This window comes from Phoxinus phoxinus, assembly GCF_949152265.1.
Source record: "Phoxinus phoxinus genome assembly, chromosome: 17".
Classification (NCBI taxonomy): Eukaryota; Metazoa; Chordata; class Actinopteri; order Cypriniformes; family Leuciscidae; genus Phoxinus; species Phoxinus phoxinus.
Window position 1 is genome coordinate 31,776,312 of NC_136892.1, and position 17,671 is coordinate 31,793,982.

Here is a 17,671-nt window from a genome sequence, read left to right on the forward strand (position 1 = left end):
GATTTTTTTAAATATTACAACTATATATGTATTACAGAATATAAAGGTTTGAATTAATACGTTTAAGCTATTCAATAATAGATGCTTAGTTAAAAAAAACACAATTTACTGGAAAACATATAGTCTAGGCTATACACACCCCACCCAGTAGTCTCTCACAAAACAACAGATTATTACACACGCCGAGCTCACTGTTTTTAAGTGACGGACACGCCCCGCCTATCATGTATGTGGGCGGCTCACTTCAAAGGCTCTGTTTTGAGTTGTGGGCGGAGCGTTGTGTGACGCTGACCAATCAGAAGCCTCTTCTCCTCCGCGAGTCCACAGCGCCGCGCCCCAGTCTGTGAGACGCGCACCGACAGAAACAAACGGTTGCAGAAAGAAACAGTGGACACAATCCCACTAACGGAGAAAAACATTAAGCTCCCCGCCTGTCCCCGAGTCGCTGTGGATTCCAGCCGCACATTTAAACCCAAAAATCGCGTAAGTTTGTTTTCTACTTTCCTTTTCACTCTGGATTATTCTCCCCAGGGTTTTAGTCGCGCGGCCTCAGCGTTAGCGAGCGAGCTAGTGGCGTTAACGCTCGCTTTCTGCAGGGCGAACTCGTTTGTCGTATATGTTCTGATATTTCTTGTGATTTAGAGGTCACTTGAGCGTTTTCTGCCACAATCGGGACTCTCGGTAACGTTTATTATGCTGTAGAAAGAGGAGAGCGCTGTCGCGCGCGTGCGCGTGCACCGGACAGGGCCACTGCAACTCTGCACGCGCACAAATGAAAATACTAAAGTCTTTGTCACTTTTAAAGTTGGAAATATGTTGTGTTATGCAAAATGTGGTAATCCTTGTTGCATGTATTTGACATTAGACAGAATGTCGATAACGCATCTTATTTTCATTGGTTTTAAAGTGATATTGCTTATGTTTATCTACAATATTAATATATAAAATTCAAAATATAAATCCTGTGTGAAATGAAAATGTGCACTTTCAACTCGGAAGGGACACTAAGTGGCCATCCAGACAGTTATAGACCGTGCCTGGCTGATATGTCAGTTTATCATGGGTTAATCACTAGTTATTATTATTATTATCATCATCATAAGGCGTCTTGTGTTGTGGGATGTGTGTGTTTTTGAGCTGGTCACAGATTGGGCTCATGTTTGTGTCACTGGTGTTTCTGACAGTCTGTCAGTCAGAGAAAGAGAGACTGAAGCGTCTGTTTGTACCATAAGGGCATTGCAGATCTTTCTAGTAGCTTTTTGCTTGAATAAAACCGTGGCAATATGATATTTGATCATGATCAAAATAATTGTTCTGCCAATTAATGATGTTATTATGTTTTTTTTTTAAGTATCATACCTTTCATGCAGTGTGTAATAAAGCTGTTTGTGACTGTAAAAGATCAGCAAAGGTTTAAATATAATTGTGCACAACAAATATAGGCCTAGTTATTGTCTTCAAAAAGAAAGAATCGATTCCAGTCTCACTCATTACAAATCTAGTATGTTTGTAACTAATTTGCATAATGCCAGTCTGTGGTTTTCATTGGCTGAACAGCATCTCTTAGCTCCGCCCTCAAACACTGTCGTGTATCTGAGACTGGAAGAGTTTGGTTCGTGTTGTTCATGTCGAGAAGACGCTGTTTTCTGCTGACGAAGCAAATCCACTTTGATGAGATCGATACGGTAAAACCCACGCCATCGTTACTGTTCGTATCACCGTGATCAAGAGCTGAGAGTCAGATATGATAATGAGCGTTTAGTTTCCAAAGTGCTCTGTAAGCGGTCGACCAATCAGAGCCGAGCAGCTCTCAGAGAGGCGGGGTTTAGAGAGACTGAATTTTCAAACAAATCGTTTCGGACTATGAGAAATGAGGTGTAAAATTACAATTGAAACGAAAGATTATGTGAAATTAAAGTGTTTTATGGCCTTGTATGCACTCCAGAACAAAATTAGGAACCTTTAAAATAGCATAATTTGGGCAGTTTAATGTAGAATGAGTGTGTGTGTGTGTTACAAATTACAATGGTTTTGAACGTGGCTCATTCAATCAGGAGTTTAGTGTTGAAGTGTCTGATTTATCTTCAATAGCAGTGCGACGGTGAAACCCGAGATTGAGACGCAGTCTCTCGCCCGTGACCCTCTAGAGGGACGCAAATGTGTTTCTCATTTCCATCTCACGTTGTTTAACTTTTTCCCCTCTTCCTCTCTCCTCCCTTTCGGTTGCTCAAATTTTCATGTGTGTAATGCTTGTTGCTTTAAACAGGAAACAGTTTGTGTAGCGTCTAGCGTGTGTGTGTGTGTGTTCAGCTGTTTGCTAAGCGTTTGTTTTGCACAGTATAAAAACTACATTGCAGTAAAACAAGGCTCTCTTCCAAAGCCTAAACCTCCGTGGGCAGCATTTTAAAGCACAATCCGACACACAGGCTTATTTGAAATGTTTGCAGAGTGATTATGCTGCTTTTTGTGGGCCAAATTATTAGGCAGAATTGCATACTTGAGAGAGAGAAAAATCCCATAATGCATTGTGACTAGGGCTGGGTATTGGCAAGGGCCTCACGATAATATATATCACGATACATGGGTCACGGTACGATATATCATGATACGATACAATACGATACATATTGCAAAAAAATGTTTTAATCAAAAATGTAAAATAATAGAGCTGAATGTATAACTTGCTATGTACCACCTGGGGTATTCAGGTATGTGTATCACATTATATTGATAACTCAGCAGACAAAAACACTGTGAAATCCATCTATGGTGGACAAAGAGAAATGTTGGTTCGTTATCAAAATACTTATAATTCATTCAATAACAAAAACGTTTACCTATAAGCAGATAAATAAAAGTATAATAGCCTTTATTGTCAATATGTGTGAAGGATGTCTATGTAAACAGCAAGGCGTCTCACTACAGAGCCCATATGTTTATGATTGACAATTTAATATTTTATCAGGCAAAGAGCTGTATTTTATTTTAGCAGTCCTGTGGTGTTATTTGAAATATTAGCATCGCTTAATGAATATTGTTTGCAGGGGTCCATCAGTGTTTGGTGAATGTGAGGCATGTAGTGTATGTGCAGTATTCAGATCTACTGGCCCACGGCCACATTTAGACCCGCCGTGTGCCAGGAGTAATGCAGACGACCAGTGCCATGGCATTCCACACACACACACACACACACACACACACACACACACACACACACACACACACACACACACACACACCCACACACACACCAAGTGATTTGTTTGAGATGTTAAACAGCTGGTGTGTGGTTACAGTTTTCAGGCAACCTTTGTTAATGTACAGATTTCAGATTACATTTCAGGGCAAGTTAGGGTAATTCACAGCTCTCTGAATATATATATATTATTATTATTATTATTACATTTTTTTCTGCATAGTTCAGTTTTTTTGTCTGCTGCCTGTAAATTTAATTCTGGCATGATAAAATATTAAACTCCGATAAATATTTTAGCCGAGTAGGGATGCACAATATATCGGCCACTACATCAGTATCGGCCAATGTTCATTTTTAATGTTATTGGCCCGATAAGAAAATTTGGCTGATATATTAAAGCCGATAAATAATGCATTATTTCCTTTTCCTTCAGCTGAGACGCTTCAGATGTGCACTGTTCGCCATGATGGTTTTAAATTGCTTGAAATATGATTGGAATCACTTCAAAAGGGAAAATACGGTTCAGTGCAACATGTCCAGCGCAAGTCTGTCATATAAGCTACATAATTATGATGAGAACCTTATAATTGTGTGTTTTGGACATTAATTTTAATGGTGAGACTTTTGTTTTTGAAATCAAGCTCTCAAAAATTATATAAAAATTTATTTATCGGTCAAAATAGCGGATATCGGCGTCCAAATATCTAGAATTATCGTATCGGCCGAAATGTTCATATCGGTGCATCCCTATTTCAGGTCTAATTATTTATTTAGCAAGTTGGAAGGTCATATAATCCTAATAGCACAGTAATTGGCTCCAATCTGAAGAGTTTTGGCTGCTGAATAATATGAGGAATAGGCCTAAGCATTGAAGTGTGGCTTGTAGGTGGCAATTTTGCTTCTACTACGGCGCTGGTGAATGCTTGATTCTGATTGGCTGATGAGCATTTTTAGGTGTGCAATTATTTTCCAGCAATTATTTTGCTGCTAAGGTTCTTACAGCCTACAACTGCAAAATAAGCCAAAACCCACAAAGACATTGACCAAGCAAATAACTGACTATAGAACTGGAAATCTTCACGTTTTCTACGTAAACACTCAACCAGCTGCTCAATCCCACACACACACACACACACACGATCACTGCTTCACACCCTCCCTCACATCTGTGAAGTGTTACGGGTGAGATAATTCACACACTTCTCTTCTGGAAACTAGGTCAATGAGGAAGTTCCTCGTGAGTTAAATTCACGCAGCTTAAATAAAGATTCAACACTTTTACGAGACTCAGAAGGTCTATCAGATCCTACAATTGATGCGTTGAGTGGTTTGGTTCTTAACTTTGGTGTTTTTTTGTTTGTTTGTTTGTTTACACACCGATTTCTTGAGTCTTGAGTGATAAACGGGGGACACTTTTCGTGACACTTTAAACCAGGGGTATTCAATTAAAGTAAAGGTCAGTTCACTATATTTCCTTTCCAGCGGAGGTCTGGACAATACTTTTTTTGGGACAGTTATACATTTCCATTGAGGCAGCCGTAGTACTTTGTTAAAAGGAAAAAAAAATAGTCCCCAAAGATGAGAATCTTGAGTCCCGAGAGCCAAAACGGTGATGTCTAATCATATTTTACCCCCCAAAAAAAGTAAATATTTGATATGAATATAAAAAGATAAGCTCAGATGTTTTAACAGCCAATTTTTTTGTCTTCCTAATTGCTTTATCTCTAAATAATTTTCCAAATTCTAGCATTGTTTATCATGAAATGCTAATTAATAGCCTAATGCTAAATGTATAAAGAAGAAAAAAACGTATAAAAACGCCACACGTTAAATTGTCTCAAACCTGGTTTAGTCAAACCGTCTTCTGTATGACCAATACAAATAACTGTATTCCCTGCATTTTTGTTTTCTGCAGTGTTTTAGCGAAAGTATCTATTTTTCTGCTCACCGCGTTTTTATCGGGAGAAAACACGCATTGAGCGGAACGTGCATGAATGAAGCACTTTTGGCTCTAGATAAAAAATATTGTAGATATAGCTCTGAAAGATCATTAGCATAAACAACCCTGAGCGCTTGTGGTGTGAACCGCGCTGTGTCACTTTTATCTGTAGAAACGGAAAAATCGCACAATTGACCATTCGCAAAGACCCGCCCCCCTTAGTTACTGTTGCTATGCCCGACAAGCTACGCCGCTCTCACGCCACACACTATGTTCTCACACAGTGAAAAATACACCGCGGAGCAGAGAGGACACTGACCACACACTGACAGACACAGACCAGGTTATTTTTCGGTTACTTTTGATATTAAACATATTAAAGTCTCACCTCTCAAATTTGGTCATTTTTTTAAAGAAATGTAAACAATAAATACCGTTTTGTGGCTCTTTAATGTGTGTGACAGATCGCTGTGTCGCCTCAGTTAAAGCCGCTCGTGAACCGATCATCTCTTCCTTCTAGTTCATTTATAGCATCAGATAAACATGAATGAACATCAGAAGGAATGTTGTTTTAACCGCGGAAAGACGTCAGTACACTCCGCTTCTCAAGTTAAAATCCTCCCATTAATCTACTAACTCTCCTGATTGCTTTGTCGGACAAAATGGCGGATGGCGAAGTATGATTGGTCAGATCACCTGTCAATCAAGCTCCCTGAGAAGGGTCAATTATCCACCATTTGAATATCACTGCTTTAAACTACGGTAGTGTGGTGGTAGTTGCTGGCCTGCATTTTATTTTTAATATGCTCTAATGATGTGAATCTGACCGTCACTAAATCATGAGGGATTTAACCTGCAAACTTAAACAGTGCCTTCTGCAACTAAAGAGATTTTCTTGTGTAGTTCAGACCTCTGAGAACCTCACGACTGTCTCTCTCTCATGCGGTCTTTCTCTCTCCGTATGAAAGACACACACTTCCTCCAACTCCGCAGGTGTTCCAGTGTTTTATGCCTTTATAAACTGATCGCTTGGTTTGTTTGGCTGGCTTGAGTCACGACAGACTCTCTGATCGCCTGCTGTCCGGTTCAACGTCTGCCAGGGAGTTCTGGAGCCGGTTTTGGCCGGTTCGGATGGGCTTTGGCCTTCGTTGGAGCCGGCTGGTGGGCTGACATGGATTTGACTGCCATTTAGAAACTGTCAAAAAGCCATTATTGATGCAGGAAATCCATGCAGCGAGATCTGGCTCATTCACAATGGTTTTACAGGACTTTCAAGTTTCGAGTTTTCTCGTTATCTCCATGGAATTTGTTCAGATGTTGTTTAGACGTCGGTGTTGTAATCAATGTTGTTGACTCGGTAGTGAAACTTTCCAGATGTTTCCAGAGTGCAATCTTACAATGTGGCCAGAGGGGAAAACCAAAGATAAAATGACCATGGGCTGCTGCTGAGAGGCGGTAAAAAGTCAAAGATAATAAACCTGTAAAGCATCCAGGAGTGAGCTGTGCAAAGTGTTTAGTGAGTGGGCAGAAAACAGGACAGGAGTGACCGTATACTATTACATAATCCTACAGGTTTCCATGGAAATGTGTTTTGTTTCCATAGCGACTACATTCATGCCTACACATCTCTGTGCTCTTAACTTAACAAGCTTAATATAACGCTATAATAGAAATCTCTGTGCTATAAACGTCACTTCTGTCTGATATGATGATCATTTTTCTGTTAAATGAGCTCAGAAAAAAAATAATTATTTCTAAAAGTTTGTCTGATTTTATTTTGCCTGAAAATGGCGTGTTTGTCCACAGTTTTTTTGGGGGAAACTGCATATTATGGCACATTTTCAGGCAAACAGAAACTATTATTTTAACCGATCCATTTACTATCAACATGTGAAATGATCCAGGTATTAAAATAAACAGGCTTGTTTACATTTGATGAGATTCAAATCTGCATAACAAACTCACTGTGGAAGTTGCACAACCAGGAAATGCAAATTTGCAACAGCGCATGCACAAAATGTTAAATATCCAAAAAATGTGTTTGAATGTTTCTAATAATAATAGACAATTAAATGTCTTTCATTTAATTTATTTATAAAGCACAAATAAACACAACAGAAGTTGACCACTGTGCTGTACAAATTAAGAAATCTAAAACAAACCACACACAATACAAGAATAACAGACAATAAAACACTATAGTTAGGGTTTAGAGAAACCAAAGTTATGAGTGATATGCAAGAGTAAAAAGATAAGACTGTAGCTTAGATTTAAATTCACGAACAGACGTTGCAGACCTCACAGATAAGGGAAGACTGTTGCATATCCTAGGACCGGCCACTGAAAACGCACGATCACCTCGCAACTTCAGTCTTGATCTTGGATATGACAGTATAATGCTGTCTGAGGATCGCAAGCATCTTGTTGACTTTTTCACATTTAGAAGATCTGACAGATAGGATGGTGCCAGACTAGGGCTGGGCGATATGGCCAAAAAAAAATATCACGATATTTTTTTTTATATCAGTCGATATCGATAATTATCGATAAATGTCAAATCTTTATTTATTTCAAGTTTAAAGACAGATTTGTACTCCTAAGTGAAAGCTGTAGAAACCAGAGCGTTGTGTTTTTAAACTACTCTTTATTGTCAGAACATATCATGACAAACACTTGCCAAACAGGGGAACATTCACAAATCCGAGGTAGAACATTCAAACATTTGACATTTTTCCTTAACAAAATAAATATCTTTATTTCAGTAGTATTAGCTTGAGTTAGGATGCAGATTTACTTTATACAATTTATGTTCATTAACAAAAACAGTAACATTTGTTAAAAAAAAGTAACAACATTATTTTTATTTGGTAAAATGTAATATTCTTTAGTTTTATTAAAATTAACCATTGGTCATCCAGCATCATGCATTTAGATCATGATAACCACAGATAAAATGTAACTTTATGGTTTCTATGGCATTTATGAAAACCAGTAGCCTAAATACATTATTAAAAACTGTAATTATATTCCATTAGTCCTTTAATACATTGTCTACATTAATAATATTATACAATTCAATATATATCCCACATTTCATGGTGCAGTTAATATTACTAGGCTAACGTAACAGTAACGTTAAATCCGTGGTAAATGATGGGAATGTGTCGACGGAGAAGCTTCTGACTGTATCGTTGCGCACACAGTGTTTCTCCTGTTCGTCAGCGCGGTCTCATCTGCCTTTAAACTGGTTTAAATCACTGAGACATGTGTGTTCCTCGCTGAATTCAAGCGCTTCTCACTGGATCTAGTGACCGAGACCGATCAGAGTAAACGCGTCTGCTCTAGTGAACTCGCGCTCGCGCTGCCGTTTGGACTTTGAGCCGAGTGGATAAACGGTCCGTGTGGCGCGCGCGGTTCAAATGAGATTCGTTCCGCTTTTGGCGCAAAAACATTATCGAACATTTATCGAACTCTTGATATCGTTTTATCGAGAAAAATTATATCGCGATAATTATCGTTATCGTTTTATCGCCCAGCCCTATGCCAGACCAATCAAAGCGTTAAAAACTAGCAGCAAAATTTTTAATTCAACTCTATAACACACTGGCAACCAATTTAGAGATAATAATATAGGAGTAATGTGTTCTCGTCTACGAACCCCAGTTAAAAACCTGGCAGCGGCGTTTTGGACCATCTGAAGCCGTGACATGGAGGATTATTAAATGTCTTCCTAACCATAACCCATACTAACATTTAATAAAGATTTATTTACATTAGATGCATTAAATAAATTGATTAAAATAGGCTAACCTCATGATTCAGGTTTTAGGAAGTGTCGTATGTGTGTGTTTTTGTAAGGGTGCTCCAATTTATCGGATGTCAATCAATATTGGCCGATAGTAGCTTAATATACAGTAGTTTGGTGGTCTCTATAAAGGCCGATCAGATGACGCCAGACCATTTTTCTACGTGCAGAGAAAATGTATTTTACATTAGCCGTTCTGGCAGTTCTACCAGGTGTCTGAAAAGGACAATAAATTAGCATCATCTTTGAAGTCTTCAAATTATAATTTATTTCGGTGATCGTAATCGGTATATCGGCCAATACTGCTTCCGGTAATCGATGATCAGCCCCAAAAACACTGACCAGGGCACCTTTAGTTTCTTGTGTGGAAAGTCAGATCTGGCCAGATAATGGAGGATAGTAACATTTATTCTGGAGTGTAGAGATCGGGAGCGTTTGAAAGCAGGCTTCTATCAGCGGATCCGTCTATCATCAGTGGATCTATTAGAGCCTGCTTTCAAACACTTCCGTGTGAATCTGTGCAAGCGCCCGGTGAAGAAAACATGTTTTTGAAGCGTTGATCATTGTAGCCAATCAGAGACATATGTGTTGAACACGTGAACACAATGGCCAAGTCAGTATTTTGACAACACTAACTTTGACTGCAGTACCCATTTCAACCTCTAGCTGTCAATCTTACATACTGCACCTTTAATAAACTCTGTATCTTGAGCAGAACAAACTAGGGCTGCACGATTAATCGCAATTTACACTTAAATCGAGATGGCTCCTCTCGATTTTGAAATCGCATAGGCTGCGATTATCTTTTATGCGCAGCTCGTCATTGATGATCGGCTCTGTAAACGCTCTCCATCTGAAAGCACTGTGAGTTTGAGTCTCTTATAACGTGCATTTGAAACAGCAACACGCGTCAAACATCTTAACAAATATGAGAAGCATTTATGAACCTCTTGTCCAACAAAAGACAACATTTAATAACATGCATTTACTCCAAACTCACTTCATAACGACAGATAAAAATCATTTGTGACATGATGTGGCTTCTTACACAGAATAAGGCATGTATTTATAAGTCATGTTTAATCAATCAAAGCATTTCAATCTTTTGTTTATTCAACCTCAGCGATAGGGATTTCCTGGAATGATGTGTGTTGTTGTACTTCTGCGGCGGGGCATATTTATCGTGTCTGTGTGAGAGCGCCCTCTGGTGTTCAGCTGGAGCAGTGTTTACTACCGGTCAGCCGCACTCACTGACAAACTGCGCATAAAATAATCGCAGCCTTTGCCAAATCGCATGCGGTTTTATTGGGATTAATCATGCAGCCCTAGAACAAACACAGTCCTGTAGTCCGCCAGTGTTGTTTTGGTTGAGTACTCGCGCATGCCTGTAGACTGAACACGTTATACGCATACATGGCATCACCGATTTCACAAATCCATGTATTTGTGGTTTGTAGACAGTGTCGTTTTCAAAAGCTTGCATTTTCAAGCTGTTGCCATGTAAATTAGGGGCCAAAAATGAATACATGTTTTGTTAAGTCATGTAAATGCCCTTTGATTGGCTGTTCAGTTTATCGAACATTACGAATACTTTTATAACATGAGCTGCCAGGAATAAAGAGAGTGATCAGCATGATTGATTAAAAATGGTAAGCAATTGTATATGTGCAGTCCTTGAATGACCAGTATAGACTATTGACCGATATAGAGAGAGTTATATCCGTCCACGCAGGCGCAGAACAGCTGTAGTCTTTGCTGTGTGTTCAATCACAACGCAGCCGACGCGAGTCAACACAGTTGGCCTTCGTCGCCGCTAGTTTGTTTTCTTCGGCTTGGTGTGTCACAGCCTTTATATTTACTGGAAGGATGACGGGACAGTTGTGTCTGGACTGATTCCTATGGTACTGTGAATCATTTAGGGATAAAGCTTTGTTCGGTCCTAAAGGGTCACTGCATTTGTCTGCAACTGATGCTAAAATCAATCAAAAGCACAACGGAAAAACCAATCGCTGCACTTAGAGTTCAGGTTGGCTGTGGGAAATACTGGAACAAACCAGTTGGATTTTCATGGAAAGTTTGGTGTTGATATTCACAGGATATTATCAGAAGTCCAATATAATGAGAATATTTTGGTTGAAACTGGTGTGGTTTCCATTTTCCAATCATTGGCTGCGTCTGAAATCGCATACTCTCTTGAGTAGGTTACTTATTTTTAATTTGAGTAATTAATTCAGGGCTGCTAAAAATATATAGTTTCATATGCACACCAGAATCTCGCTGGAAGTAGTACTTTTCTTGCCTACTTTTATCAGTACTGTGTATTTGGACGTACTGCTTTTGTCACATACTGTTTTTCGTCTACTATATAGTAGGGAACACTCAAAAAGATGATATGTTGGCTTTAATTAACTTTTTTTTATGTCAACAGGTCACACATAACTGGATTATGATAAACAAACATAATTTGTTCATGTAACTTAAACATCATGGAATTAAGTCATTTTAAGCGACCCAAGTTAAGTTGTCTCAGAGTTAATTTTTTAAGGTTTCCTGACATGATTCAAGTGTTTTTTATTTTCATTCATCCATTAATACATTTATTTTAGTGACACATAATTAAATTGGTACACTATAGCTAGCTATTTGCTAGCAGATGCACATATTAGCATCTTAAATGCTAAGATTTATATGCTCCTTTAACCAAATCAGTCACAGCCAATCAAAATGCTCCACTCTTCTCCACAATGATAACCCACTGTAATTTAAATGGTTCTAATAATTCCAATGTAATTGACCATTAAACACAATTACAAACTATCAAGTCTTCCCCTTTTCTCATTTTCTAAAAAACACATAAAATAACACTTAATTTTAACATTTATTCTCTCTTAATTCAACCATATGCAAAGCATGCTGGGAACTAACAAGCACCGCCCAGTCTCAGTTAATGCAGCACAAATCATTAATGTAATCCAACACAAACGGATTAAGTAAACTTACATTTGACATATATTTAAGCAGATTGAACACAATCAAATTAAGTTGAGGCAAAATGGCAGTTGGCGCAACTAAATGAGAAAAACACAATTATTATAAGTAAAGTAAATATATTATGTAAAGTGCACAACCTTCCTAGTTTATTCCTTGACTGAAGTATGCGATTTCGGACGCAGCTAATGTGAGGGGTGTCATTGTATTTCCTTTCTCAACAGGAAGTGACATGCAATATGCAGGAGACATGGCGTTCTTTTGTGCTCAAATCCCCGTGTTTATTTCCAGAGTTCTGCATGAAGAGGCGTCTGTATCTGAACACGTCCGAGGCCTTTATATGATTTCAATGGAAACTAAAGCGTCTCTCGGTGTCTGCAGTTACCAAGGAGAAGAGCACAGAAGGGCTGCGCTGTTATTCACATCGTGAAAGCGAGTGGGAGGAAACTCTGGAGAGAGATGCTGTGGTGTATTAAGCACTAAATCTAAAAGACGTTTGTTTTTCACGTTTGCGTCGCTGTAAATGCTGCTCCACACGGCCTCGTCTCTGAGACGGAGTCAACATGCGCAGGCCATCTTCTCAAACTTTACATGAGAAGCGATTATAAACCAGCTGTGGTCAACAAAAGATGAGCTTTACGTGGGATTTCTACAGAAAAATAAACGCTTAGCTTAAATTTAGACAGCTATAAATAATAGTATTGATTATTTTTACTGTAAAATAAAATGTATTTATTTTTCTTAAATTCCCTTTTTTTTTTTACTGTGACTATTTTACAGTTTTGTTTAAAACTTTTAATAATAATAATAATAATAATAATAATTGTGCAGCCCTACTAACAACCACAGCAGTTTATCGAATTTCATCTGAAAAATCATGGTTCACTTTTCCTTTTCTTTTTTTTACAGTGAAATATTACAACAGGAACATTTCTTATTGTTTCATATTTTTTATAAGAAGAATGTTGCAGCCCTGCAAACAAAGAACAGCAAAACCTGGAGTTTTTAAATCACATTTGAAATCTAAATTTTTATCAGAAAAATTACAATTAGATTTTTTTCCCAAAACATTTTGCAGCCCTACCACATCTTTAATGAAGGCAAAAAAAAAAAAAGTGTTATAGCTACATGTGCAACTGGAAAAAAATCATTTATTTCAGTAATTCAACTTAAAAGGTGAAACTAATATATTATATAGACTCATTACATGCAAAGTGATATATTTCAAGCCTTTATTTGTTATAATTTTGATGATTATGAAAACCCCAAATTCAAAATTAGAATATTGTGAAAAGGTTTTCATAAACTGTAAGCCATAATCATCACAATTATAACAAATAAAGGCTTGAAATATCTCACTTTGCATGTAATGAGTCTATATAATATATTAGTTTCACCTTTAAGTTGAATTACTGAAATAAATGAACTTTTGCATGATATTATAATTTTTCCAGTTTCACCTGTAATAAAACCTGAATTCTTGCCATCAGAATGCATGAAATGCACTTTTTGTTGTTGTTCATTTTAACTCCGCAGCCATTAAGATGTAGAGAAAGAGAAACTTATTTACCGTACTATAAGAAATACATTTATTTTACAAAATCCAAGACCAAGAACAGACATTTAATCTGGAAAGGTTATTCAGCTCCACAACAGCACACAGAACAACAGCTGAATAGTGTCCGGTGTGTTAGCGTAACACATTAACAGTTATTCAGACACACAATAGCATAAAGAACATATACTGGGAGGCTGAATAGGCTAAACTAACATTAGCCAGCGAGTCCAACAAGTTACTGGTCAGCAAGTTCACCAAGTTCCCGATCTCACTCCACAATCCACAGTTCTTCCTCGGTGTCGCTTCTGAACAACTCCGCTAACTAGAGCGCCCTCTCGCGGCTGTAGACGGTAATGTTTTCTCTTGGTTCATCTCAGTCAGTATGAATTAATTCTGATATATAAGTCGCACCTGACTATAAGTCGCAGGACCAGCAAAACTATGATAAAAAATGCGACTTCTAGTCCGGAAAATACGGTACATGTTTTAATAGTTCTGCTTCTGCACTGACTGAGCGTGCTCATTTATGGGGTTTAAACTGGATGCGGACTCCTGGTCTGAGACTCCTGGTGTGTCTGCAGATCGAGAGCAGAGCATCTGTCGGGAGCTCCAGGCGTTCATTACTCAATGCTGCAGTTATTTCCTGTGCTGGGGTGAAGTGAGCCGCCTGTGCTTGTTGACTTCATGCTGTAATAATGTGTTGCATTGGGCAGTTTGTGTTGTCGGTTCTGTAGCACCAGATACATGTTCATGTGGCTTTGAAACATCAGCTTACAATCAGAAACAAAACCACTTAGATGACATTAGACGATCAATAATGCTGAGTCAGACAGACTCCTCTCTCTCTGCCTTCGTGTCATTGATTCTCCTGCAGATACTCGTGAGCATGTGCGCACGACACTAAACAAGATAAAAATTCTGATTAGAATGGTGTTAATCTTAAAGTCCCTCTGTAGTCAATCAGTTTATCCCTTAAAACTCATCTTTGATCACCAAAATTACATATTTAAAAAAAAAATCTTCATGCCTTATGAAATTAGTCGAAAGCATTGTCATTTCCTTATTGTAGTTTGAAGTAGGGCTGTAAACGATTAATCACATCCAAAATAAAAGTTTATACACAATACACACACATATTATGTAAACACAAACTTTTATTTTGGACTTATGAATACACATGGTTTGTCTTATAAGCATATTGTCATAAGCAGATTAAAAACACCACATAGACACATAAACAACATTAAAAGCTGGATTTTCGCCACAGGTGGACTGAATTTATCTGACTGTCATCCTGATTTTTTAGACTTTTTACTGAGTCTTATTTTCTCTGATATTAAACTGCATTATGTAGAGCTTAGCTTGTTTTGATCCCAGAACATTAGGAGCTCAATGCCCCCGTGAACAATGTCTTCTGTCCTCCTCCTGAACATCATGTTTGTCTTGACTCTGCTTAATGGACTGAGAAAGCGCATTATGTCCAGAGCTCTCAATAGTAAACATCCCGTTATAACCACTCGCACACTCCCGCTGGGCAGCGTTCTGTCTCCTATGCCCTTTAAAATGACTCTCAGTGAGGGAATCTCATGTCTGGATTATGTTTCACCTAAAAAAAAAAAAAAGGGAAATAATGTAGGTAGACCCCCCAAAACTACTTGTCGTGGAGCGGGCGTGATATGGATACGTGGTGTACATTTTTTAGTATTCAAAAAATTTACTTCTACAATTATTAAACTCATATAACATTTATTTCTTTTCACACAAATTCTGTGTTGTTTTTTTTATTAATTTTTTATGAAGACATAAAACTTTTATTTCTTTGAATCATATGAAATTAAACCAACTTTTTGTCAAATAACATGCTGCTCAATTAGCTACTGTTAAAATTAAAACATGGAAGAAAAATGTATTATTCCTTAAAAAAATAAAGCTTTGATGATCATTTATTTGTATTCGTAGTATTAGCCTGACCTTCCTAGGAAATCCGCCCGGCAACTCATTATTAAAATATTAATAATCGTTATATGATTGCATTATATATGCAGAACATTATAATTGTGTGCTTGGGACATGGCTTATAATGCTGAGACTTTTGTTTTTGTAATCAGACTCTCAAAAATTATATAAATAATTGGATTTAGATTTATCGGCCAATATATCAGTTATCGGCTTTCAAATAAAAAAAGTTATCGCATCGAGATTTCAGTGCATCAGTGCATCCCTGCTTGCGTAGTGATTTATGAAAAGACGATTTGGCAGATAAAATACACGTTACAAAAGAAGTCATAGTTGCTTTAAAGTAAAACTAGAGCATGTTTTGTTGATCATAAGTATGTACTTTAATTTATGGCGCATAGTGGAAATATGTAAATTCCCCCGTAATCTTTGACCTCTGTTGCATTATTATTACTGTTGCTACTATTGGTGTAAATGTCAGATTTTGTATATTGATTGTTTTTAAGAAAAAAAGTCTAAATTATTGTAAACAATGTTTTGAATTGATTGTAATCAGAATATTTTTTTTTTATTGAAATAATGTTGATATATATGAATATAGCCAGGGGTTAAATTGGGATGTATTATGTGGGGGATTTTTTATTTTATTTTAAATAATGTTCTGGGATCAAAACAAGTTAAGCTCTACATAATGCAGTTTAATATCACAGAAAATAAAGGTTAAATGGCTCTTTCTGGAGAGTTTTGTGCAAAGAAATGGAGAACTTGAGTCTTATATGATATGTGACAAACTGCAAGGTTAAGAGCATATACTTTGCATTGTTGTAGTATCAACAGGTATTAGAACATTTAGCGTTTACATTACTGTTAATCTGTCATCACTTGATTACACATTGTATTGACCCATACAATGTGCCAAACATAATGTGCCACGTGAAGAGACAGTGCAGCATATGACTGTAGCAACAGCTGAGAAGATTTGGGTCTGTGGTGACCAGGTCCACCTCACACAAAACTTCCTATTCTCTCTCTTTACTACTACAACACACACGCGCGCGCATGCAAAGGCTAACAAACACACACATAGCTGCCAGGACTCAACATAAACTCTATCACACAGATCAAACACAAATATGCTGACTGAATAGATTGCTAGTTTATTTGAGTAGCCAGCTAGCAGTTCTCTGATCAGTTTGCTGATAATCCCGTGTCTGAAGTAAAATGCTCAAAACATCTCCTGAGAAAAATCACATGGTCACTTGGTTATTTAATTTAGATTTAGTCTTATTTCCATACCTTGTCATTCAAGGCCAGGGCACTTTTTGTACATTTCTGGAACGTTTGCACGCTCCCAAATCCCGCGCAACTACGGATCTCCCAGGAACATTCATTATTGCAGCGTACATGTATCCGTGTCGCCTAGATGCGCATGCGCGATCATGGTCGACTGACAACGAGATTAAGAGCTGAACAGGAATACGGCCGTGTTGCAATTGTTCTCATCCGCCGAGACAAAATAGACATGCCATTTCAAAAATCTTTCATTTATTGTCAGAAATATGTTTTCAAAAGCATCACTTTCATCAAATTGTATGTGACATAATTTCCATTAGGCAACTAACTGCAAACAGGCACATCAGGACTCAAACGAGCAGGCTTATGTGCCGGGCCTGAGCCCCGGAGAGCCCCGGCCCAATTTAACCACTGAATGTTGCCATTGCTGCTGATATGGAGTTAAATCATGATAAATAAATCTGTTTTGCAGGTGTGTGATGAACGGAGACTCCGGTGCAGGGGTGGTGACGGCCCCCCCTCCCACCAACCCCCCTCATAAGGAGCGTTACTTCGACCGCGTGGACGAGAGCAGCCCGGAGTACCAGAGAGAGAGGAACATGGCGCCCGACCTGCGGCAGGACTTCAACATGATGGAGCAGCGGAAGAGGGTCTCCATGATCCTGCAGAGTCCAGTGAGAACACAACACACACACTTACAGAAACACCGTGATAACGCATGAGCATATCATACACTACTGCTCACAAGTTTTCCAATGGCAAGGCAAGTTTATTTACATAGCACATTTCAAACACTATGGCAATTCAAAGTGCTTTACATTAGGGCTGGGACGGTTACCGCATTACCGCGGTCACGTGACGCCTACCGCGGGTCTGTGTGTGTGCACGTTGTGTCTAATGACATTGTGTCTTACATGGATTCAAGGTTTTCTAAAC

The 17,671-nt window shown here is 38.1% G+C and overlaps 1 protein-coding gene across 19 annotated transcripts in view; it reads left to right on the forward strand.

Moving 5' to 3' along the window:
• Nucleotides 1-274: 274 nt before the first annotated feature.
• Nucleotides 275-17,671, forward strand: part of add1 (adducin 1 (alpha)) — a 51,291-nt gene continuing 33,894 nt past the window's right edge. For 17 of the 19 annotated variants that reach the window (XM_079586489.1, XM_079586477.1, XM_079586478.1 and 14 more), the window contains exons 1-2: nt 318-483; nt 17,208-17,409. In XM_079586489.1, the coding sequence (XP_079442615.1) occupies nt 17,215-17,409 (195 nt within the window). In that variant the 5' untranslated portion in view covers nt 318-483; nt 17,208-17,214. Of the gene's footprint in view, nt 484-17,207; nt 17,410-17,671 lie in introns of all 19 variants that reach the window. The other 2 variants (XM_079586487.1, XM_079586476.1) reach the window with 2 other exon arrangements.